This window comes from Vipera ursinii (genome assembly GCF_947247035.1).
Source record: "Vipera ursinii genome assembly, chromosome: 2".
NCBI classification, from domain to species: domain Eukaryota; kingdom Metazoa; phylum Chordata; class Lepidosauria; order Squamata; family Viperidae; genus Vipera; species Vipera ursinii.
The window spans coordinates 70,878,681-70,902,853 of record NC_139513.1 but is presented as its reverse complement, the minus strand read 5'-3'; the positions used below and the strand labels follow the sequence as shown (position 1 = coordinate 70,902,853).

Here is a 24,173-nt window from a genome sequence, read left to right as displayed (position 1 = left end):
TCCAGTGTCTTCCCTGTTCTTGGAAAACCCAGCCCAAAAGAAAAATATGGCAGAGGATTGATTGGAGGTCTCATCAGAATCCATCCTTCCCAGTCATTTTAAATGGCCACATTCGTCATTCCATCTGAGCAGAAACAGCTTCTTTCCTTCAAACAATTCCCATGGATTCTGGACCCACATATCCTGCCCTCACAGGTGCTTCAAGGAACCATTCCCTTCGCTCATCAGTTCCAACTGTGTTCTCCGATGCTTCTTTCCCGATAGTTGGCTTTGCTTTTAGACTGGGCCCATGTGTGTACGAGTTCCTCATCATTTAACGGATAGACATATTTGATTTTTATTCCTCGTGTTATTCCTTTCTGATTTTGTGCAGATCCTCAGAAAACCAGTGTACCAGAAAAGAAAATCTATGGCGTGGAAGGCAGCAGCACTTTTCTAGAATGCCTCCCTAAATCACTGCAGGCCAAGATTGTCTGGACCTATCAAAAGACTAGAAGTGACCCCCAGAAGGAGGTAAAACCTAATTGCTGTGTGCCCACATTTTTTCTGCTAATGACTGAAAGTATACTGAGAGCGTCAACCAGCTATAATTGAAGCCATATAAAGGCTGTCCCCATTAGCTGTTTTTGGATAATTGGTTTTTTTCTGTAAAACACTACAGGCAGTCCTTGACTTACGACCACAATTGAGCCCAAAATTTCTGTTGTTAGGTGAGACATTTGTTAAGTGAGTTTTGCCCCATTTTGCGACCTTTCTTGCCTCAGTTGTTAAGTGAATCACTGCAGTTGATATGTTAGTAACACGTTTGACAAATGCATCTGGCTTCCCCATTGACTTTGCTTGTCAGAAGGTCACAGAAGGTGATCACATGACCTTGGGGCTGCTGCAAAGGACGTAACTGTGAAAAGAGGTCATAAGTCACTTTTTTCAGTGCCCTTGAAACTTTGAATGGTTACTAAATGAACTGCTGTAAATCAAGTACTTTCTGTATAAGTTACAGTGTATTTTACTTATTCAGTCTTTCATTTGTGTATTCCAACTTGTATGACACTCCGGTCATAATGACTAGCTTACAACAAGGCCATACAGAGAGAAACAGGAGGGAAATAATTAAAAACGATCCAATGAAAAGGTGGACCTCAATTTGCTATACCACACTTTCAGGGTAGTATAGATTATATTCAAGGCCTTCCTAGCCAGTCATGTTTTATATGGGTCTTTTTAAAAAAATAACTAAGAGGGGAATGGTCTGGATATCCCAGGGTAAGCTGTTCCATAAAAAGAGGACTATCACCATAAATGCTCGCCTATTGGATTTCTGCAGATGTCGTTCCTTCCGGGGGGGGGGATCCTTAACAAGTCTTCTCTGATCTTACTAGATTTATAGAATCAACCCAAAGTATGGCTTCACCCGTCTAAATACATGTACTTTTTTGCTAAAAAAAAACAACAAGGCAGAACAAATCTAAAATTAAACAGTGCAATAATAAAGTCTCCTGAAATCATTAATTAAAACATTGAAACATGGAACACCAAAAATTAAAAGGCATTTTGTCATCTTTTCTAGAAGTAAACAAAGTGGAGGCAGTTGCATTATTAGAAGGAATTGTGTCCATGATTTTGGAGCAACATTAGAGAAAATGCTTTCCCACATATCTCTCTGACAGGCACTCCAGTCACACCAATGTCCTTAAAGCATCTTTCGTACAGATTTCAGTAATGAGACACTTCCATAGGGAGACATAAAATTCCTCTGACTTTTGGATGACTAATTCCAGTTTCGTTTGTCTGTTTCACTAACCTCCAGGTATTGCTGGATGATCGGGTCGTCAGGATGGAGCGGGGAATCCTCTTGCGCAATGTACAGCGCAAGGATGCTGGCTTCTATTATTGCCATGCAACAGAGCATGGCTTCACCCAGGGTCTGTTGCACCTCCAGCTTGAAGTGATCTACGCACAGCAGGCTGACTCTCTCTCCCTCTCTTGGGAAGAAGAATCCACACAACCTTTCCTTCGCAAACTTTGGTATCAAGATTTTTTACAATTGGTGGATCATCCCAATCTCAGCACCATGGACCAGGTGTGCGAGCAACTATGGAGCCGCAAGAGCCACCAGCCTAAGAAAAAGCCCCCTCCGTTGCCCCCTTTACTTAACATCAAATCCAAAAGTCAGAAGTGGAAACATCTGGAGGAAAAGCGGAAAGCCCGCAGCCGAAGAACACATGAAGTGCCCCGTGCAGAAAGGGCTCCTCGGAGCACAGATATCTGGTGACCTATAGGAAGATGGACTTATCCAAATCTCTGTGCTGGGAAGGGCCAGGGAAGCAGGGTGGGAGTATGGGAATAGGGATGTTAGGAGACAAAGAGTGGGATCTTTTATGACTTCTGTGTTTGGGTGGAAAGAACATCCTTCCACACCAGCCCCATACTCCTGGGTGCTGCTTCTTCTGTAGTTTGTAGGGGAACATTGGTGTCATAGCATAGCTGCTACTCTTCAAACTCTTGACAGAGAGCAACAAAACCTGGGAAAATGGGGGAAGCTCTGCACTCCTGGCCTATATCCGTAATACTCAACCAAAGACGAGGGTAGCAGCCTCCGAGGACCAATGCACCAGAGGCCACATCCTGAACATCCTGGACCAGGGAGAAGAAAAACAGGCAGAGTTCACTGGGAAATACAGTTCTTTTCTGCAAGGATCCAGTAGCTACCAAACTGTTACCTAGGAATCTGTAGCGCTCTTAATTTCTGGAGCTTCCACTGATATTCTGTCATCTCCTGACAAAGAGAGCACTTGGATGCCTCTCACGATGTATCTGTCTCAACCCTGGAGGAGGATGTTGACCCTCTTTCCTCTCCCTTCCTTATGAAAGCATAACTGTGCTTAAGTAGCCACTGTGTGCTCTGCCTCTAGAAAAACAACGCAACCACTGATGTATTTATTAACAGACTGTTGACTGATGAATGTAGTCCACCCTTGGGTGGCCAACAAGATTTAGCCTCTGATGGAACCAACAGGGCCATTCTTGCCCAGAGGACTTAGAGTTCATTTGTGACTGAGATTTCCTGGGCATCAGCTTGTATGAGAAGATGTTTCAAGTTGTGATGGAGATCAAAAGCAAAGGGACCAAACAGCAGAAATAGCCCTCTCTCTTCTGTATTCAGTCAAGGACCCAGAGGATTTTACACTAGCCTGAGACCCTTCCTAGAGAAAGAGCAGCCCAAAGGAGACTGTTGCTGTGAGCCACAGTTAGGAGGACACTATCTTGTTCTGGAAAATCTGCAGATATTGGACCTTGATTAGGAACTGGTAGTGATCGTATTGGTGTGTGCAGAAAACCATCTGCCCTGTTTTGAATTGTACAGTATGTCCCCCACTCTTCCTGCTAGACAGATTACCTTCCACCAACATTAGATTCCCAGGTAAATCTGGTTGGGGATGGGAGCTGCTAACCATCAAAGCTCAACTGCAATTCTGAAAAAAGGCTCATTTTCAAGCCTGTTTTGGAGCAATTTGTGTGGCACTCAGAAAGTTCACATCATTCTCAGCCTATTGCTTACATGGAATAATCTGCCTTTCCAAAAAAAGAAAAGCCCTGATCATTCTTTTGTTTGTTATCCTGTACATAAGCAAATTTTAAGATGCAGGTATTGATGTGAAAGTGATGGCAAGCTGGATTGGGCTGAGATCTGAGGTCCAAGTCTGGAATACTCCCAAGCACAATGGAATTGGGTGGACAATAAATTTTGAGGCGGGGGGTGCAGAGAGAGAGAGAGAGAGAGAAAGGGGGGGATATAAGCAGTTTCTCTGGTGTATACCAGCAAAGGTTGTGGCTATCCCTACCTAATCTATATGAGACTGGAATGAACAATTCCAAAGAAGGTGTGGGGATTGAGCGAGCATGACATGATGCTTGATTGGGCTGTAATTGGAGATACAACAGAACTAGTAAGAAGGCATTAAATCTGCATTGTAGATGTGTAACATTGAAATGCAAATTCCTAAATCCAGTTTCTCAATTTTACATTCTTGGGTGTGTGAGCTGCCCCTAAATTGTCCCATAAGTGAGAATAATTTGAAATGATCAGGCCATCTAAGTTTTGATGAGTCCAGAGATAGTAAAAGGACTTTTTATAATTATTTATTTTTCCTTTTATTTCTTTTGAGAGACTTCTGCTGCTATGTCTCAAAGCATTTCCACTCGCCTATATTATACATAAAGTGTTTGGAAGTTGGAACAAATCTCAGATATTCTACAAATTGCTGTGTTTTCTCTTTTTTCCCTTACACGGTTTCTAATTTTTAAAGTTGTTGTTTCGCAATGAAATAAAGCATTTTAATAATGCTGTAAATGAAGAGACACAAACTGCAAATATGACTTAAATGTATTTTGAAAATAGAAATGATTCCAATAATTGTTAGTTGTATTAAATGATAATGCTATGTAACTGCAGTTCTTTACTGCTAATGTCAAACACAACTCAGATATACCATTTTCTAAGTGATTTGGGAAAACATCTCCCTTAGTCCTCATGGCTCCTGGATCATCTTTTAAAAAAATGCTAGTGTTGGATTCTGAAGAACTTTAACCCTATAGAAGAGTTACATTAGTGACAAAGGTGGTTGTGAAGATGGATGAAGAGTCAGAAGAAAAGAAAAATAAACCTATTTCAACACTGTTGCAATCCTTGTGGCCTTAGGAGGAAAAAACTGAGTTTCTGGAATAGTGCTCCAGAAAAAAGATTAACCATTGTCCATTTTGAAATGCCGTGTGAGCGCTGACTTTTTTCTACCAGTTCTCGTTCAACTTTATAAAATTAGTTATTTCATCTTTTTAAAGGGAAAAAGAATTTTGAAAAAATTCTGGATAGAGGTTTTTTTTGAAGTGTCCAAAACTTTTTTCTTGAATGTCCTGTGGTTGTGTTTTTATATAACCATGATTTCTTCAAAGTTCTGCAACCCCCGGTGGCTTTTTATACTTCAACTAAATTGTAAGAAAAGATGTCCCAGGAGGTTTGCAATTCCATTTCCCCTGTTGCCCTTAAAATATTATTGGGGGGAAATTCTCCTTCCCCAGGACTGTAATTTGGTAGGGATTTTGAAATGTCTTTGGACCCAACTCTAAATACTGAGGTCAGATCCAGGAAGAATGTGGTGGCCTCACCCAGCAATGGAAACTGGACCAGGGAGCAAAAAGAAAGTGTCAGCCAAGACGAAGGGGCGTGTGATAAGAACTTTCCAGTACCCACATAGTCTGCCATGGGTAGAGAATTTCAGTGAGTCATCTGGTCAACTTTTATAAATGAAATAGAAGGAAGGAGAATTGACACCGGTTTTGCCCAGGAAACTATGTTAGGGGGAAGAGTTGTCTGAGCTACGTGTTGTTTTGGAATGTTAAGCTATTTTGTGTAGTCACATTGCAACCTCACCCACAGGTTTCAGTCTCATATTTATTGCATGATACATTTTGTCCAAGAAACAACTCAAAAATAGGCGAAGGCACCGCTGGAGCCAGATATAAGGAATTAAGACTTTTCACCACTGAGAATTATTTCATACGTATTTCATTCTTTTTCCTACCACTAGGAATTGAAATGGAGAGTCTGGTGAGATAAATTATGCCTAATATCTCAGGGTATCATACCTGAGATCAGCCTCTTGTGTTTTTTACATAGTTTACACCTACTAGGCCAATTGGGGCCTTGCATGGGGGCTACCTCAGAGCTTAATTCTCATGCGTGTATTTACAGAATATTGGCTGGATACAGCAGAGCCTCCAGAAGATCCAAAGCATTATATTTATTTTATTTTATTTTATTTTATTTTATTTTAATTCCATTTATATCCCGCCCTTCTCCGAAGACTCAGGGCGGCTTACAAGCTTAGCAGTGAGCTTCTTCCGCCCCACCTGCCCGCCCAGTGCTGTGTTCTGTTAGGTGTCCCAAAGGTGCTTTTTTCAAGAGGCAACTGGACTTTCTGGTTTTTCTTTGAAGACGTTTCTTTTCTCGTGCAAGAAGCTTCTTCAGCTCTGTTCTGTTAGGTCAGGGGTCTTCAAACTTGGCCCTTTTATGACTTGTGGACTTCAACTCCCAGAATTCCTCAGCCAGCAAAGCTGGCTGAGGAATTCTGGGAGTTGAAGTCCACAAGTCATAAAAGGGCCAAGTTTGAAGACCCCTGTGTTAGGTATTGCTGAGGAGCGTTTCCAGCGCACTGAGAACCGCCCCAACCCGTTGGCTTCGCGGGTTTCCTCATTCTAGCCCGGGCTGAGACTCGGAAGCCTTTCTTCTCCTCCAGGCCTTTGCTGCGGAACGGATCTCAGGCTTTCATTCAGTCCAAGAGTCAGCCGGGGGCATCTAACTTCTAAAAGGAAAGATACACCCGGCGATGGGAAGGGAAGGTTTGCGCACGGCTGCCGCTCTTGTTGCCGCACATCGTGCCGCAAACGGGAACCGAACCAGCTGATTCAGAGGAGACTCTCAGCTGCTAAAAGTTCCCCTGGCGACGATCCGACTGCGGAGGCGAGGCTGAGCAAGTTCCTCGCCTTGAATCGCGCTGCAATCGAAGTTCTCCGGCTTTTTCTGCGGAACCTGGCTTGGTTTCAGGCACAGGAAGCGTCCCTGACGGCGGCAGGGCAATCGGCCCCGAGAATGCTGGCGACGTTCACCAGTTTGCTCGGCGCTCCCTTTTATCAAGATATTTTTCTTTTCTTTCTTTTTTTTATTGAAAAGTTTTACAGTACATTTTAACTTTAACAATCCCCCCTCCCCCCACCCCTACCTAACCCTCCCTATCCCTCCCCCCCCATTCCCCCCTCCCCCCCACTTCCCAGAGCTAAGTACAAGGTATAAAAACAGAACAATCATAAACATCCATATGCTAAAAACAATAAACTATTAACTCTATCGCCCTCTAGCTCATATAAAATGACTACAAGCAATACTAATGTTACATATAAAAAGAAAAGAAAAGGAAACTTATTCAAATGCTGTGAAACTCTTTAGTCCCATATTTGTTCTGGATATAATCAATCCACTTTCTCCACTCCATAATATAACGTTCTTGCGAATGATCTTTCAAGTAAGCCGAAATCTTTGCCATTTCCGCCAGGTCAGAAACATTTACTCCATTCTTCTATAGTCGGCAGTTGCTCCTTTTTCCAATATTGACCTATTAAGAGTCTTGCTGCTGTAATTAAGTTCAACATCAACTTAATGTCCACAACAGTAACATCTGTAATTATGCCCAATAAAAACAATTGCGGACAAAACTTTATCCTTTGCTTAAAGATCTTCTGCATATTCCACCAAATTTTTATCCAAAAAGCCTTAACCTTTTTGCAGGTCCACCATATATGAAAATACGTTGCATCTTCACCACCACACCTCCAACATTTAGGTTGATAATTCGGATACATACTTGCAAGCTTTTTAGGATCTAAATGCCATCTATAAAACATTTTATAAAAGTTCTCTCTTAAGTTCAGCCTTTCCCTCTCTGACGGTCTTGGGGGGGAGGAGGATGGGAGCGGTAGTCCTAGCTAGCACCTGAATGCGGGGTACACGTGGGAAATCTGACAGCCGCTCTTCACGGCCGCTGCTCGAACTTTCTTTGAACTGGATATCCTGGGATCTAAAGCGAGAGGTTGTGTCTCCAAAGATGTTATGCCTAACACGTATTTTGAGTGTTTCGCCAACCCTCGTTTGCAGTATTCCCCGCCATTCACCCCTTCGCTCATCACTTTCGTTTCCTACGTTTAACTTTCGTTCACGAAAGAAACCGAAATTGTCTCCACCTTTCTAACATTTAAGGTAGTCTGTGAAAATACTTTTAGGAAACCCCCCCCAAGTATATATTTAGAGTTAGAGAACTTCGATTAGTAAGAATAGTAAGTAAAACGTTATTCTGCACATTTTATTTTGTTAAATGTATTCCAATACTTTTATAATAGTTTCCATGAAAGGTGGAAGTTTTTACAACATAAACAAATATCTACTTTGTTTTATTCAGATACAAAATACTTGCTTACTGTTTTCCACGCAATAATTTCACAGTATTGAATACGATTTCATTTCAATTGTTTTTATTCCAATCCAGCTTTTTATATACGGTATTTGAAAGCACACCGTCTAGTTCACTGTCTAGTCCACCTTAAGAGCTTGTGTGGTGACATCAGAGAAAGGGGGGGAGCAGTAAGATAAATAGAGCTGCATGGCTCATCCCAGTATAGCACAAGTGGACTGCCTGAGGGAGACAATGGAGCTGTATTCCATCCCCTCTAACAAACTTGATGGATATATTGGTACGACCCTCCACCCCAGTGAGGAGTTTCAAGAAAATGTCCGTGATGCTGTCGACAGAATTTGTTCTTTCTTGAAAGAAGACTGTGATCTGGACAAGGATACCAATGTGATCAAGACAATAAAGGTGAGTCTTGCTTGGTCTAACTAACCCAACTCTAGTAAGATGACTTCTCAGATTCAGTGGCACTGGCTCTTTGTGCCAGCTTAGTTACAGGGCATCAAGTTCCCAGCCCTCTTTCCAGACTGTGAGTTCAAATATATATTGCCTGCCTAATGGCATAAAGTGAAGAGGAACTAAAGAGCCACTTGTTGTGAGTGAAGAAGGAGAGTGCAAAACTTGGGTTGAAACTAAACATTAAGAAATGGCCCTCTCAATTCCTGGCAAATAGATGGGGAAGAAATGGAGGTAGTGACAGATTTTATTTTCCTGGGCTCCAAGATCACTGCAGATGGGGACTGTAGCCAAGAAATTAAAAGACGCTTGCTCCTCGGGAGGAAAGCCATGGCAAATCTAGACAGCACACTAAAAAGCAAAGACATCACCCTGTCAACAAAAGTGCGTATAGTCAAGGCTATGGTCTTCCCAGTTGCAATGTATGGCAGTGAAAGTTGGACCATAAGAAAGGATGAGTGCCAAAGAATTGAAGCCTTTGAACTATGGTGCTGGAGAAGACTCCTGCGAGTCCCTTGGACCGCAAGGCGATCAAACCGGTCAGTCCTAGAGGAGATCAACCCTGACTGCTCTTTAGAAGGCCAGATTCTGAAGCTAAAACTCAAATACTTTGGCCACCTAATGAGAAGGAAGGACTCACTGGAGAAGAGCCTAATGCTGGGAAAGATTGAGGGCAATAGAAGAAGGGGACGACAGAGAATGAGGTGGCTGGATGGAGTCACTGAAGCAGTAGGCGTGAGCTTAAATGGACTCCAGAAGATGGTAGAGGACAGGAAGGCCTGGAGGCACGTTGTCCATAGGGTCGCAATGGGTCGGACATGACTTCGCAACTAACAACAACAAAATAAACGTGGGTGCTGAAGTTAGGAAATAAATGCCAGACTTCATGGCAGTGAGGCCATGTCCATGATAGACTCTCAGGAATTGACATGCATGCTGGTTCAGAGGGGAGATCTTTGGGATGGGAGCAAGAACACTACTTGCTGTAAAGCAGCGGTCCCCGACCTTTTGGGCACCAGGGACTGGTTCCGTGGAGAGAGGTTTTTCTGTGGACTGGAATGACTGTGGTTTTGTGTGCTGCCTGCATTCCGCAGATGGGCTTCACTTGTTTGCGTGGCCTGGTTTCTGGCATGCTATGGCCTAGTGCTGGTCCACAGAGGGATGTTTACTGTAAAGAATGTGAAAGAGGCCTCCTCATTGTGTTACACTATATGCAGTGACCCTGAAACTGGACATTAACCATATTCTAATGAAAGGTGTTGGCCAAACTATGGATTGACCCAGGTCCAAGTTAGAGTATGGCAAAATGCCTGTTGAAGAGCAAGGGATTAGATTTGAGGGTTGTTGGGTTTTTTTCAGATGGGGCAAAAATGAACAAAATACACATGCTTTTCTGCCTACAAGTGAGAAACCCAGGTCTACCAATGAGACATATAAGTATAATTCCACATTTAGGGCACAAGTGTTTCTCCTTTGTCTTAGAGTTGGTAAGATATTTGCTGTTTTAAATGAATAAATTGTGTGAGAGATGATGAGTGAACATTTGCTTCTTTTCTTTTAAAGGCTGGCTCTGCAGCAAAAGGAACAGCTCTGGATATGAGTTCAGATGTTGATCTGGTTATCTTCCTCAGCTGCTTTTCCAGCTTCAAGGATCAAGCAAAGCAGCGTGAACGTGTGATCAAGGACATTGAAAAGAATTTGAAGAGGGGGGCGGAGCCAACTGTCAGAGCGGGCGGCTGTGTGAACGGAGCTCTCTCCTCGCACAACCTCTCACCCAGTGTTCGCGGGGGCTTTTCGGAGCTTCAGGAGGTCCTGTAGGGACATCCGAAGTTGCAGGCAGCCCGGAGAACCTTCATGAGCGGCAGTTCGTGTTGAAGATCCGGAGAAAGTCTGATGCGAGCGAACCGGGGAGAAGGAGGCCAGTAATGGCCGACATGAAGATCTGACAGAGGGACGGAGCTAGCACGTAAGCAGCGGGACAACGGTAGAGCGGAGCTGACGGAGAGTGTATCCGAATATTAAATAGGAAGCGCTTGTGAAAGAGGTACTGGTTCGAAGTGGGAGCCTCACGGAGAGGGAATAAGCGGCGATAGAAGCCTTGAGGGAGGCGTTTGGCAAAAACAGCAAGGGACAGAAAGCCGAAGACTATATGACTGTATTCTAGCTGGAGAAAAGCTACAACAGGTCAAAGTCTGAGCTTTGGAACTCTGGATTGTCGGGCGTGGAAAGCGACCAGCTTGGTCTAGTCTGGTCTATCCTGGTAAATTTTGAATTTGTGAACTTTTGAAACTTTTGAAATTCTACTCTACTTGTCAAGGGCGGCCATTTGATATAGCAATTTAGTAACTGGAGGTTTGTTTAGTGGGACACCTACTGGTCTTTGACAGCAGAGGAAGACGGGAAAGGTGCCAATTTCTGCGCCGGAAACGGGGGAAAAAAAAAAAAAGAAGAAGAACGTGACTTTGAATATATTCATACTATAGAATTCTATTATATAAATTGCTTAGTTGGTAATAAGTATCTGGTGGTAACTGTTTTATATATCTTTTGTCATAGAATTAAAAGGTTTATACAAGACTCAGGGTATTATACATTGATAAAACGCTGTTATAATTGGGGAAACATGACAAGTATCTCGGGAGCAACTAAGCCTAGCGCTGGCAAAAAGGCAGCAGCACAGGGACAGGGGATGGCCTCAAGTCCCTCCAATCAGAAATCTATAGAGGATATGCTGCAAAGGGAAAGATCTAACTCGAATTCCTTTAAAGATCTACATGCCCTTTTGCAAAACCTACACGAGGCAATGGCCAAAACCACGAGGAGATGAAGAGAGAAATAGGCCAAATAAGAAACGACACTGGTGAATTAAAGGGGAAAATCCAAGCGATAGATGATAAATTTGAAGGGATTCAACAGCAATTAGTCAAAAATGAACAAAGACTTCAAGATATGGAAGCTAGAATGGAAAAAGAGGAAAAGAGAGTAGATGATTTAAATGAAACACTCCTTCAGGCTAATAAGGAATTAGAAACAACAGTCATTTTTTTGGAAGCAGAAAAGGCTGCTCATTATCTACGCTTCCAGAACGTTCAAGAAAAAAGAGGGGAAGATCTGTTGGTCATGATGGCAGAACTGATGGCAAAGGCACTCGGTGTAGGGAAGGAGGAAATGCTGGCGGAAATTGATGAAACATACAGGGTCCAAACTAATTATGCGAGAAGGCACAACCTCCCAAAAGAAGTACATGTAAGGTTAGTTAAAAAATCAATTCGGGATGAGCTTCTGCATAGATCTAGAGAGGAACCATTAGAATTTCGGGGCCAACCAATCACCATCCTTAAACAGATACCTAAAAGGATGAGGGATCTGAGACGCGGCTATCAATTCTTAACATCCAAACTAATAAGAGAAAATGTAAACTTTAGATGGCTAACTCCAGAGGGTATTCTAGTTACGTGGCAGGATAGAAGGCATAGACTGGACACGATAGAGAAGGCAGAAGATTTTTACAAACGCCACTTCCATAGCCAAGAGGAAGTAGATTTAGAAGATCAAGATGGAAGGGAGGTAAAAGAAAGAGATACAATACGTGTGGCAATGGATGGGAAGATCTTAGCTACAGAGGATAGAAGGAACAAATCTGGTGAGTTAACAGAGAAACATGGAACTAGAGACAGGGAAGAGAGAGAGCCCCGAATCACGAGATCCACAAAAACCAGAAATAAGTAAGATGAAGGGAGGTGAGTGTAGTATTATGTCTGTGAATATTAATGGATTGAATTCGCCAGTGAAAAGGCGGAAATTTTTTAATAGGCTTATTCACCAACAATTGGATATCGTGGCAATACAAGAAGTCCATATAAAGGAACAACAAAAATATTTGTTAGTACAACCAAGAATAGGGAACCTATTCGTTTCCTTAGACCGACACAAGAAAAAGAGAGGAGTGGCACTATATGTAAACCCAAAATTGACTGCAAAACAAATTTATAACGATAAAGAGGGTAGAATACTGATAGTCGAGGTTATAATAAATCACAGGAAGGTCATGATGGTAGAGATATATGCCCCAAACCATAACCAAGAACAATTTTTCAAAACACTTCACAATAAGATATGTAGCATTGATTATGAGGAGATTTGTTTAATAGGAGATTTTAATGCTATCCTAGATATAAATTTGGATTATATGGGAAAGACGCTTAGGAAAAAGAAGAGAAGAACTCTACCGAGATCTTTTCTTAACTTGGCTGAGGAACTAAATATCCAAGATGTCTGGAGGGAAAGAAATCGTAAGGCTAGACAATATACATATTACTCCAACCGACATAACTCATGGTCTAGAATAGACATGGTATGGATGACGAAAGAAATTAGTTCAGAAATAGACGAGGTACATATAGCGACAGGTACTTGGGCAGATCACAATCCTATTAAACTTATCTGGAAAGGTTCCAAAAAAATACCCAGATGGACGCTTCAAAGAGCAATTTTAAAAGAAGACGAATTCAAATCTAAGATGGAGAGAGAACTAAGTTTTTTCTTTAAGGAAAATAAAGCTATAGACACCTCAGTACAAAACAATTGGGATACAGCTAAGGCAATGATGAGAGGGGTAGCGAGGGCATATATGGTATATAAAAATAAGGGGAAAAGACAACAACGGGAAAGATTAGAAGAGGAATATAAGAGCTTAGAAGTTACACTCCAACAAGATCCACAAAAAGAGAATATCAAGCAATCTATGGATCTGATTAAACACAAACTTAACATCCTAGACAAAGAGAAATTGGCACAACAATTGAGAAACACGAAACAAAATTTTTTTGAAAATGCAAATAAACCGGGCCGGTGGCTCGCATACAAATTGGGAAAACAAAAGGGGAAAAACTGGATTCACGAACTACGAGATGAGGAAGGGAGAATATTCCACCAGGAGGAAAAAAAAAAATTATAGCCCAGGAATTTTATGAACGTTTATATAAAGAAGATAGCCAGGCAAGTGTGGAGAAAATGGAGGAATATTTTCAAAGAGCCAAACTACCTAAGGTCACAGAAGATACCAGAAATATGTTAAACGAGGAAATTCGACTATCTGAGGTGATAAAAGCTATTAATGCACAAAAGAATAATAAAGCATCGGGACCCGACGGTCTTCCATCAGAGATTTATAAAGAATTACAAAATATCCTAGCTCAACCCCTAGTGGAGGTATTTAACGCAGTATTAGAAGGCGCAAGGACGCCTAAATCTTGGCTAGAGGCAAACATAACCCTTATTCCGAAAGATAACACAGACCATACATTAATCCAAAATTACAGACCCATATCACTTCTTAACTCGGACTACAAGATATTTACATCAATTATAGCGGAACGATTGAAACGATTTCTGAATGATTTCATACACGCAGATCAAAATGGTTTTCTCGCTAAGAGACACACTAAGCACAACATTAGAATAATATTAGATACATTGGAGTACTATGAATTACATAGCGAACAACAGATGGCATTACTTTTCTTAGACGCCCAAAAGGCATTTGACAATGTTAAATGGTCTTTTTTGTGCCAACAGCTTAGCTTTATGAATATGGGAGAAAAATTTATAAATATAATTAGGGCAATTTATGACAATCAGGAAGCAAAAATAATTTTTAATGGGGAAGCATCTAGCAAGTTTCAAATTCAAAAAGGAACACGGCAAGGCTGCCCCTTATCACCGTTGCTGTTTATATTGACTCTTGAAGTATTAACGAGAACTATAAGAAACGACCCAAAGATAAAAGGATTAACCATTAAAAAGGAAACCTTTAAATTGCAAGCTTTCGCGGACGATCTAGTTTTTATTATGGAGGATCCATGTCAGACGGGACCAAAGCTATTGGAAGAATTATCTAAATATGGTGAGGTTGCCGGACTGCGAATAAATAGAAATAAGACCAAGATGATTGTTAAAAATATGACCAATAAACAAAAAGGTAATCTGGCCGAAATCACGGATATAGAAATAGTCAAGAAAATAAAATATCTAGGGATTAACATTACGGCTAGATGCACTTCACTCAAAAAGGATAATTATGATAATGTAGTGAATCAAATAAAAGGTGACCTGGAAAGATGGGGAAACCTAAAACTCTCATTATTGGGAAGAATCGCTGTCATTAAGATGAATATTCTGCCTAAAATCCTGTTTCTGTTTCAGAATATCCCAATTCAACTCGATTCTAAATTTTTTCGAAATTTGGATAAATTATCACTAAATTTTATTTGGCAGGGGAAAAAACCAAGAATTAAATTGAAATATTTACAAGACACGAAGGAAAATGGGGGTTTTGGATTGCCAGACTGGGAATTATATTACCACGCCGCGGCCCTGAGCTGGATTAGAGAATGGGTAATCTTGAGAAATAGAAGACTATTAACTTTAGAGGGTCACGATTTGCAATATGGCTGGCATGCTTTCCTATGGACGGAGAAACAAGGTCTTTTCTCGCATTTTCAAAGACACCGGATCAGGCAAGCGCTACTCAATACTTGGAAAAAAATTAGATCTCACAATTACACTAAAATACCGGTCTGGCTATCCACCCTTGAAGCGATAGTTTACCCAAATCTGTTTGATTTGGGTAACATAATCTCATACAAGGATATTCTGAATGAGGAGGGGGAATTGAAACTTAGGAATGAACTAGAATTACAAGGTATAAAACTCGATTGGTGGGCCTACTTACAAATCCAATCGAGATTTAGGAAGGATAAAAATGAATGGGGGATATATACCTCTGAAACAGCATTGGACAAAATATTATTGGGACCGGACTCTAAACAAATAAGGAATTTTTATAAATTATTTTTGGGATATAAGCTGTTTGAAGAGCAAGTGAAAGACCCCATGTTGACCTGGGCTAACAATTTAGGACATAACATCGACCTAGATACTTGGCAAACAATTTGGGATAGGAATAAAAGGATAACACTGGCCTCATCGTATAAAGAAAATTTATTTAAAATGTTTTACCGATGGCATCTTCCCCCAGCCCGCTTAGCAAAAATGTACACAACAGCATCTCCCAAATGTTGGAAGTGTTCTGAAGAGATAGGCACATACTTCCACACGTGGTGGTCTTGCAGTAAAACACAAAAATTTTGGAGAATGATTTGGATTTGGCTGAAAGAAATTTTGAAACAAGATCTGGAGTTTAGTCCAGAACTTTTCTTGTTGGGAATCACGAAAGAGAAATATCCTAAAGATGTGCTATACTTAACGATCCATATTATCACAGCAGCTAGAATATCATTTGCGCAAAAATGGAAAAAGAATGAGATCCCAGGACAAAAAGAGGTTATTAGGAAAATTTGGGATTGCGCTGAAATGGACAAATTAACTTTGGAATTAAAGAATAAAGATCAATCAGACTATTATAGAATTTGGAACAAATTGTATCTTTGGATGGATAAAAAGAAAGGTCTCTATTAGGTTTTACAGACTAGCTCACTGTTTTAAATATTGTGGTATTTCACCGATTTGTAATCTAAGTGTATTTAAGTGTATTCTTGATGTACATATATACATGTATATATATATATTTAAACATTGTAGACAAAAAGGTTTGTCAGCTCGCTGGTACTGTGTCCAATGTTTTTAAATAATAAATTTAATAAAAAATTTATTAAAAAAAAAAGAAAAAAAAAGAAAAGAATTTGAAGAGGTGTATCAAGACAATTGCTTTCAAAGTTGAAATCTCCCCACCGAGACGGAAGGGAACTCCCCCACGTTCACTCTCAGTCCTCATCCAGGCAAAAAAGAAGACGGAGTCGGTAGAGGTGGACATCCTCCCAGCATATGATGCTTTAGGTGAGAAGCTAGTCACAAGCTTTCTTATTAACTCTGCTATTAGCAAACATAGAAACTATAGAGCATAACTATACAATAGAGCACCATCATGGGTCCTTATATTCTGCATGTATCAGGAGGCCCTTGCAATGGAGACTTGTGCTTATCACCTCACAAACAACAACAATAAGGTTTACAAGGGACCTTCCTAGGAAACTCAAAGATTCAGCTGCTTCATAATGTAGTGACTTGACTACTAATAGTGGGAAGTAGGGTTTGTAGTGTCTGAGATATTCTGAGTTGACTCCCTTGGTTACCAGTATGCTTCCAAGCCTAATCCAAGATCCTGCGATTAAAGTTGCACATGATTTTGCCCTTATGTTCCTGCTGGATCATCTGTCCCAGGTAGGATCAACCTGCCCTAATTATGTGAAGTATATAGGGTACTTCTTGGATGCTTCTTGGTGCCTTCATGCCTTCTTGGTAGCAGTCCACACATTATGAAATACTTGCCCCCACCCCCCAAAGAAAGAGGAGTCACCACTTTGCTGGCATTTCACAGAACAGTTCTAATAGAACATCTTATTCTAACAGTGCAGAAAGCAGGGAGACAAGCTTGAATATTCAGAAAATATTATGTAAACAAAGATAACAGAAGGATTCCTTAAGTTCTGAAAAAGAGAGACAATTTTAAGAAGAGGCTCTGGATAGTTTCTCCTGAATCTCTAGGGCAGTGGTGGCGAACCTATGACACGTGTGCCAGAGGCGGCACTCAAGAGCCCTCTCTGTGGGCACGCACACTGTCGGCCCAGCAGAGTTCGCCAGAGTAGTGAGTACATGGTGTTTGGAAGCGACAGGGCGGGAAGTGAGCAAGCAAGCAGTGTTGGCCCCCTGGGGATGCACCGGAGATGGCGAGGGACTGGTCTCTGCCACCCTTGTCCTGGCCATGCACACTCAGTGGGCCACACACACACACACACGTGTTCCCCCTGAGAGCACCACAATGCTGATGCGGCCCTGGCAGTTTGTGATAAATAAGTGGGTTTTGGGTTGCAGTTTGGCCACTCGGTCTCTCTAGGGTATAAAAGAGAGGGATAAGAAGCTTCAGGCTTGCAAGATTCTGTTATGATAGCCTTTCTCAATTACGTGTAAGGATGGTTTCCATGTGGAATCTGTTCTGTGAACTTGTCTTTTTTGAGGGGTTGACATCAGTCTTGCAAATCTCATTGTGCCTCAAGGAGGAATCATCAGAGTGAAGAGATGGGAATGGACATGTCAGTTGTTGATTACCTTAAAATGCACAATAGGATAACAAAATATGATATCATATGATGGTTTCCTTTGGTTCCTTTCTCATCCTAGGTCCGATAACTTCTACGTATGTGCCACCTAAGAAGGTCTATATCAAGCTGATTGAAGCCAATGGGGACCCAGGGGAGTTCAATACTTCCTTCACAGAGCTGCAGAGGAATTTTGTGAAACGTTGTCCATCAAAGCTCAAGGATCTGCTACGGCTGGTCAAGCACTGGTACAAAGAAATCAAGAAGGTGATCTGTTATGAGAAAGAGAGGGGGAGAGGCTGGAATAGTAACAGGAGGAAACAACCAACCAATGTTCGATTGCATGTTCAATTACTTAATAGTTTTAAGTGATTTTCGTAATGTGCTTTAATTGTAGCTTTTATTTTTTATCCCCCAGAGTCACTTTGTGTGAAGTGGGTGGCCATATAAATTTGATAGATAGATAAATTCGATATATTTGTTACATATTTCATAAACAACAGTTCAGTCCAAGCTGCAAAAAAGTCTGGGAAGAAGAAACTAAAACATTCAAAGAGGCTTCACCTTAATAAATTCACCAACAAATGAGGGTTGGGGGCTCCTAGGGCAGTTTCCAAGATTTTGTACTTCTAGTGTTGGCACTGAAACTCCCTCTTCTATACAGAAGTCCCTGTGACCTTTGCTTCCTAGGTCACGTCCTGCTAAACTGGCCTTGACATTGTCCAACCTCTGTACAAACAGGAGTGTGATGTGATTCTCCAGTCATTTCCTTTGCCCAACTTTTCTGGCTTGCCACTAATTAAGCTTTAATCCCACAATAATGGTAAAGATCAGGTCTTATTGTGGGCCTCAGTTTTTCTTCCTCAAAAGGGAAGTCAAGAATCAATACTAGTTTTTTTTCTACTCCACCTCATCCTGGGCCTGGATATCCTGGGAAAATATCTACAAAGATCGATGTAAAGCCAACACTACATCTGACTTTTTAGATTATTTGCTGGAGCCAGCATAGGCCAGCTTGCTATCGTATTCAAAATATCTGGACAGGACCAGATGGATTCAGATTCTTTTTTTTAGGAAGAGACCTTGAAAAGCATGCAGGGGGAAAGCTGGTGCAGAAAGAAATAATCTACTGAAATTGGCTGATGGAAAAGCAGCAGCTACAACAAGAATGGGCAATTTGTGGAGTGTGTTATGTCCTAAACCTTTGTGCAGGGGACAGAGTTCTCCAAGTTTATTGAAACCTAGTGTCAAACAACCAGCAGCAATGCTGTTTTACACCAAAACTCAGGACAAGATAACTGAATGTATTAAGTCTCCGATGGGTTTAATACAGTGATATATTTTTTACAAAACCCTGCCCATTCAGAAATGAAAGAGTCTCATGATAGTATTTTTTTTGTCAGCAATCCAGCAGCACGTCCCCCAAATTGCCCCCCAAATTTGCTCTGGAATTGCTTACTATTTATGCTTGGGAAGAAGAAAAAAAAGGAGCAGAGAAATTCAACACAGCAGAAGGATTTTGCACAGTGATGAAATTGATCACTCAGTACCAAGACCTCTGCTTCTATTGGACTAAATACTACACTCTGGAGGATTCCAAAATAGGGGTACATGTGAAAGGAAAATTGAAGGAATCATGGTAAGGATGCTTTTCTCTTGTTATACAAATGCTTTCATTTGTAAAGTGACAATCAGGCTGCATGTCTTTTGACTTACCTGTTAAATCGTAAATGCTCACATTTACCTTACATGTTCTGGCATTCTTCCATTGCACCTGAATATTTTGGGGCAAGAAAAATACACTTATTATTCTTTGCCACTAGCTAGAAGTAGGAGTGAATGAAAGAAACTGAAGAGTGAAATCTCTCCTCTTTCTACTGCTAGAGGCGATAGAGTTCTTGACTTAGGACTCTAGAGCTGATATTCAGTAAACAAAAGGCAAACATAAAAATCACTGTCAACGCTGCTAACATGGAATGTTCTTGCTTGACAAGAGATGAAGAAGCAGCTATTTCATGTGTTAAACTTGTGTATTGCTTTAAGAGATAGGTTTAAGGCTGGGAGGAGGGAGGAGGAAGATTGTACCTCAAGGGGGTCTGAAAAAGAAGAAGATAAGAACTTGGGAGGTTGTCTAATGGAAGAGAAACTAATTCTTCAAATTAATTGGAGAATGTGATTAATGACGAAAATAGAAAGGTGGAGAATTGTGTTTAGTATATTGTGCCAGGGGGTGGAGATTCAGATTCCAGCTTCCTTCGAGCGAGCATTTGCCACTTGAAAAGTTCATACGTCGGAAACCTGACACACTCATGTTCTCAATGCCACATTTAGGTTGCTTTGTAGTTATTATGTTCAGTACAGGTATTTGAGTGGTATAAGTTAGGGAAGGAAAACACATTAAAACAACATATTGAAAAGTGGAATCTACCTGACACACACTGCACTGGAGTAACATTTTTTTTAAGTTCTTGTCATAATTGTGAGTGAATGCTTCATTTTGTATTTTTTTAAAAATATATATGTTTGTGTGTGTATTGCAGTCCTGTGATTATCGATCCAGCAGATCCAACAGCAAATGTGGCCAAAGCAAACATGGAAGCTTGGGATCTATTGGCCCAGAAAGCTTCTGATTGCCTGACCCAGTCTTGTTGCATGAAGAATGAGGAACCTATCAAACCCTGGAATGTGCAGGTAGTGTGCATATGCCATTTTCTTCCTAACAGGAGGTTCAGAAAAATAATAACTTCTAAGTCTTGGGATATTTTAGGTCTGTATAATGTTTACAGGTGGATTATGCAAAGATTCTGAAATTTTACAGGATTCAGTATCTCAAAATCACATGGGTTCCTTCTTGGCTTTCCCCAGTTTAGCCACTGAACCTAGTTTTAAATTGGATAACTGCATCATATTAGAGTTCTGTGTTTAACTGTGGTTTGTTGCATTCTGGGAGTTGAAATTCACAAGTCTTAAAGTTGCCAATTTTGGAGACCCTATGCTAAGCCATAATGGCTGAGAGCCTTGGACGAATCCAGCCTCAGCAGTAATTTTCTTAAACAGTGTTCTATCAGTCAAGTCCAAGAGAAGCTCTTTAGGGTTATTCTTGCTTGCTTCCAGGTGAGGAATGAGGTGTGAAGCAAAGTTATGGACTTCAGAAGCAGCGGGAGAAATTTTGAACCTCCTGCCGGATTCCCCATTGGGAAATTGGAAGGCGTGTTGGAAATCATGAATGTGTGACCATGGCTGATTGCTGCAGAGCTGCAACAGCCAGAGCTTTGCCAGTACAACTGCTCTGAAGATCTGAAACACTTTCAATTCCATGGGAGTAATGGGTCCTAGATTTCATACGCATTCTGTGGGTTTTAGGTACCTTGATTCAAAAATCATTGTGCTGTGATGAACTGTTTTTGCTAATTGAAGGTTACAAACAGAGAAACACTGATATTATACATTACTGATTTATTATATGTTACTGGTGGAACAGTTATGTTCATAAATAATGTTTAATGTTTTGGTCAATTGTTTCACCTTTTTCTTTTAGCCAGCCCGAGATATTAAGGTGACAGTGAAACAACAGACAGGAGCACCTAAAGTTATATCATGCAACCCTTTTGTATCTATCAAGTGGATCAAGAAGCAGATTGGGAAAGAAGGGGGTATCTGTGAGCTATATTTGGAGGAAACAGCCTTGCAAAATGATAAAAGATTGGCAGATTATGGCATATTCTATAGTACTACCTTCCGACTGCTTCGTATTACATCTCAGAAGTTGAACATTTTTGTGAAAGACCTCAATAGCAGAACCACAAACTACACAGTGAACTCCAGTGAAACTGTCCTGGGCCTGAAAAAGATGATTGAAGCCAGCAAACATATAGCAGTAAATCAGCAACGCCTGACCTACCATGATAAAGAGTTGGAGGATGGAAAGACACTTGCCTATTACAATATCAGAAGCAATGAGACTGTCTACCTGCTCTTGAGGCTTAGAGGTGGGCATTGGGATGGAATGGGTTGGGATGGAATAGAAAATAATGATAGGATAGGATACGATAGGACAGGACAGGACAGGACAGGACAGAATAAAATCTTCATTGACCATATTAAAAATATAAAACCAATACAAATATACAAGTACATACAAAGAAAACAATAGGATATGTTCATAGTAAATTGCCATCCCTAGAGTTAACTCTAATCTGATCTAAATATTCCATCCTCTTCAAAATGGACTTTGCATTTTAAGAACAGGAAGAAGGCCTAATGATCCAGGCACACACTTATGAGCTATTCCTATATACTGAGTGTTGGTGTTTCTCCTCCTCCTTAAACTGCAATGGATGTCAAGCTTCCAGAAACCTCATGCTGCTTCAACCATTTCTGTTTCTTGGCTTCCCAACAGATCCAGGGAGGAGGGGGGATGAATGGAATGTGTATTTGCAGGTGTGAGCTGTAAAGGTAAAAGTACAGATTAGGTGAGACCTGGCTCAAAAACAGTAACTGTGAGAGGGACCTTGGAGTCCTAGTGGATGATCACTTGACTATGAGCCAACAGAGTGCAGCAGCAGCCAAAAAAGCTAATACAATCCTGGGTTGTATAAACAGAGGCATAGAATCAAGATCACACAAAATATTACTTCCGCTTTATAAAACTCTAGTAAGACCACACCTGGAATACTGCAGCCAATTTTGGTCACCATACTACAAAAAAGAAGTTGAGACCTTGGAAAAGGTTCAGAGAAGAGCAATTAAAATGATCAAAGGCCTGGAGACTAAAACATATGAAGAACGGCTGCAGGACTTGGGTTTGGCTAGTCTAAAAAAACCACGGGTGACATGATAGCAGTATTCCAGTATTTGAGGGGCTGCCACAAAGCACCAGAGGGCAAGATGAAACCAAAAGAGAAGTAACCTGGAATTAAGGAGAAACTTCCTAACAGTGAGGACAATTAATCAGTGGAACAGCTTGCCTTCAGAAATCGTGGGCGCTCCATCGCTGGAGTTTTTAAGAAGAGACTAGACAGTCACTTGTCTGAAATGGTATAGGTTCTCCTGCTCGAGCACGGGGCTGAACTAGAAGACCTCCAAGCTCCCTTCCAGCTCTTTTATATTCTAAAGTCTGGGAATCAAGGTGATTCAGATTATTTACTAAGTAACAAAGAATTTCTCTCATAACAATTGTCTGATGCTTAATTGGGGAATGTGATTTGCGTTGTCAATTTACTGTTCTGGTGCCAATTTAACCAGAGCTGGTTTTCTATTCATCTGTGGTGATATGGTGTGCTCAATAAAGTTTTGTATTAGAGATTGGAATGTCTCTGCTGTGCTTATTTCATTGGGATCATCAGTTGGAACCTTGACAATGGAATTATCATACAATTTCTATATTTTAGGTCATATGATTTCCCAGTGTGGCCAGAAATTTTGAGATTCATGAGATCCAATACATTAAAAGGCACCAGACTGTGGAAGGCTGTTTAAGATCTTGGCACTGTATCCATGACAGGATTAACCAGATCAATTAGGGAATTAAATGCATCACAAGAACTCTTAAGAAAAAGGGTTAATTGATGCAGTCAGCTTATTCACAGAAAGTTAAAATTACAGGTAGTCCTTGTTTAATGATCACAATTGAGACCAGCATTTTGGTTGTTAAGTGAAGGGGTCGCTAAGTGACTATGAGCGTGCTTATGATCTTGTTTTAGATTTTCTTTCCTTTCCAGACATGTAAAGATCTTAAGGCTTGGTTGCAAAGTTATTTTTTCATCACTATTCTAACTTTGAGTGGTCACTGTATGAGACGATTGTTAAACAAGGACTATCTATATCTCTACATTACACCTACTGTAGAACTGCACAGAGTTGAAGTTACTGCCCAGCCATCTTGTGGAAATTATGGGCCATGAATTTGAAACAAAACCCTGGAGAAGCCCTGTAAGGAATGGAAGAAGGCAAAATATTTGTCTTGGGAAATATGAATGGAGTTTTAGATTTGATCTTAGACAAATGGATACAAGAGGGGAAAAGGTGAGAAGCTTCCACAAAAGATATTTCAATGTATGGATGAACTGGCATGGACACATATATGGAAATTACAAAATCCAGCAAAGAGAGATTACATCTTTTTCTCAGCAACAATTCCATTACATTCAAAAATAGATATGTATTTGGTTTCTAAGACCTTAATACCATCTGTTAAAGAAGTACATATTATTTTAATGACTTTATACAGATCATAATCCGGTTTTAATAACATGGGGTGCTGAAGAAAAGATACTTTTCAGGTAGAAGACGAATGATACTAACCTGCAAAAAGAGGAATCAAACTTCTTTAAAATGTATATAGTACATCAGGAATTTCTCATTCTACTATTTGGGAAACACAGCATATGAACTAAAGTGAAAAAACAAAATTGCAACAAACAAAGAACAATTAGATGCTAAAATAAGAGAATTGGAACAAAAGCATAAAAGTAACCCAGAAATAACCAAGAAAGATAATAGATCAAACAATTGCAAAAAATAAACAGCACCTACATTTATTAGAAATGGAAGAATTATATTTTTAAAAAATGCTTAGGAAAATACT

At 40.6% G+C, this 24,173-nt stretch overlaps 2 protein-coding genes across 2 annotated transcripts in view; both read left to right on the top strand.

The window, feature by feature from the left end:
- SEMA3B (semaphorin 3B) overlaps positions 1 to 4,447 on the top strand; it is a 45,932-nt gene extending 41,485 nt beyond the window's left edge. Inside the window, exons 17-18 of the mRNA XM_083356641.1 lie at positions 374 to 513; positions 1,808 to 4,447. Coding sequence (XP_083212767.1) covers positions 374 to 513; positions 1,808 to 2,272 — 605 coding nt within the window. The 3' untranslated portion in view covers positions 2,273 to 4,447. The remainder of the gene's footprint in view (positions 1 to 373; positions 514 to 1,807) is intronic.
- Positions 4,448 to 8,244: 3,797 nt separating this feature from the next.
- Positions 8,245 to 22,892, top strand: LOC310636888 (2'-5'-oligoadenylate synthase 1-like). The gene is made up of 7 exons (XM_083357023.1): positions 8,245 to 8,423; positions 10,035 to 10,175; positions 16,181 to 16,328; positions 17,670 to 17,854; positions 18,991 to 19,226; positions 20,128 to 20,278; positions 21,126 to 22,892. The coding sequence occupies exons 1-7, from the start codon at positions 8,253 to 8,255 to the stop codon at positions 21,738 to 21,740; spliced, it is 1,647 nt and encodes a 548-aa protein (XP_083213149.1). The 5' UTR covers positions 8,245 to 8,252; the 3' UTR covers positions 21,741 to 22,892.
- The last annotated feature ends 1,281 nt before the right edge of the window (positions 22,893 to 24,173 follow it).

Excerpts from the sequence above, each read along its gene's own strand:
- LOC310636888 (XM_083357023.1), top strand. The coding sequence starts at position 8,253 with ATGGAGCTGTATTCCATCCCCTCTAACAAACTTGATGGATATATTGGT. Across the intron at positions 16,329-17,669 it reads CCCAGCATATGATGCTTTAG|GTCCGATAACTTCTACGTAT; the intron begins GTGAGAAGCTAG and ends TTCTCATCCTAG. Across the intron at positions 19,227-20,127 it reads GGAAAATTGAAGGAATCATG|TCCTGTGATTATCGATCCAG; the intron begins GTAAGGATGCTT and ends TGTGTATTGCAG.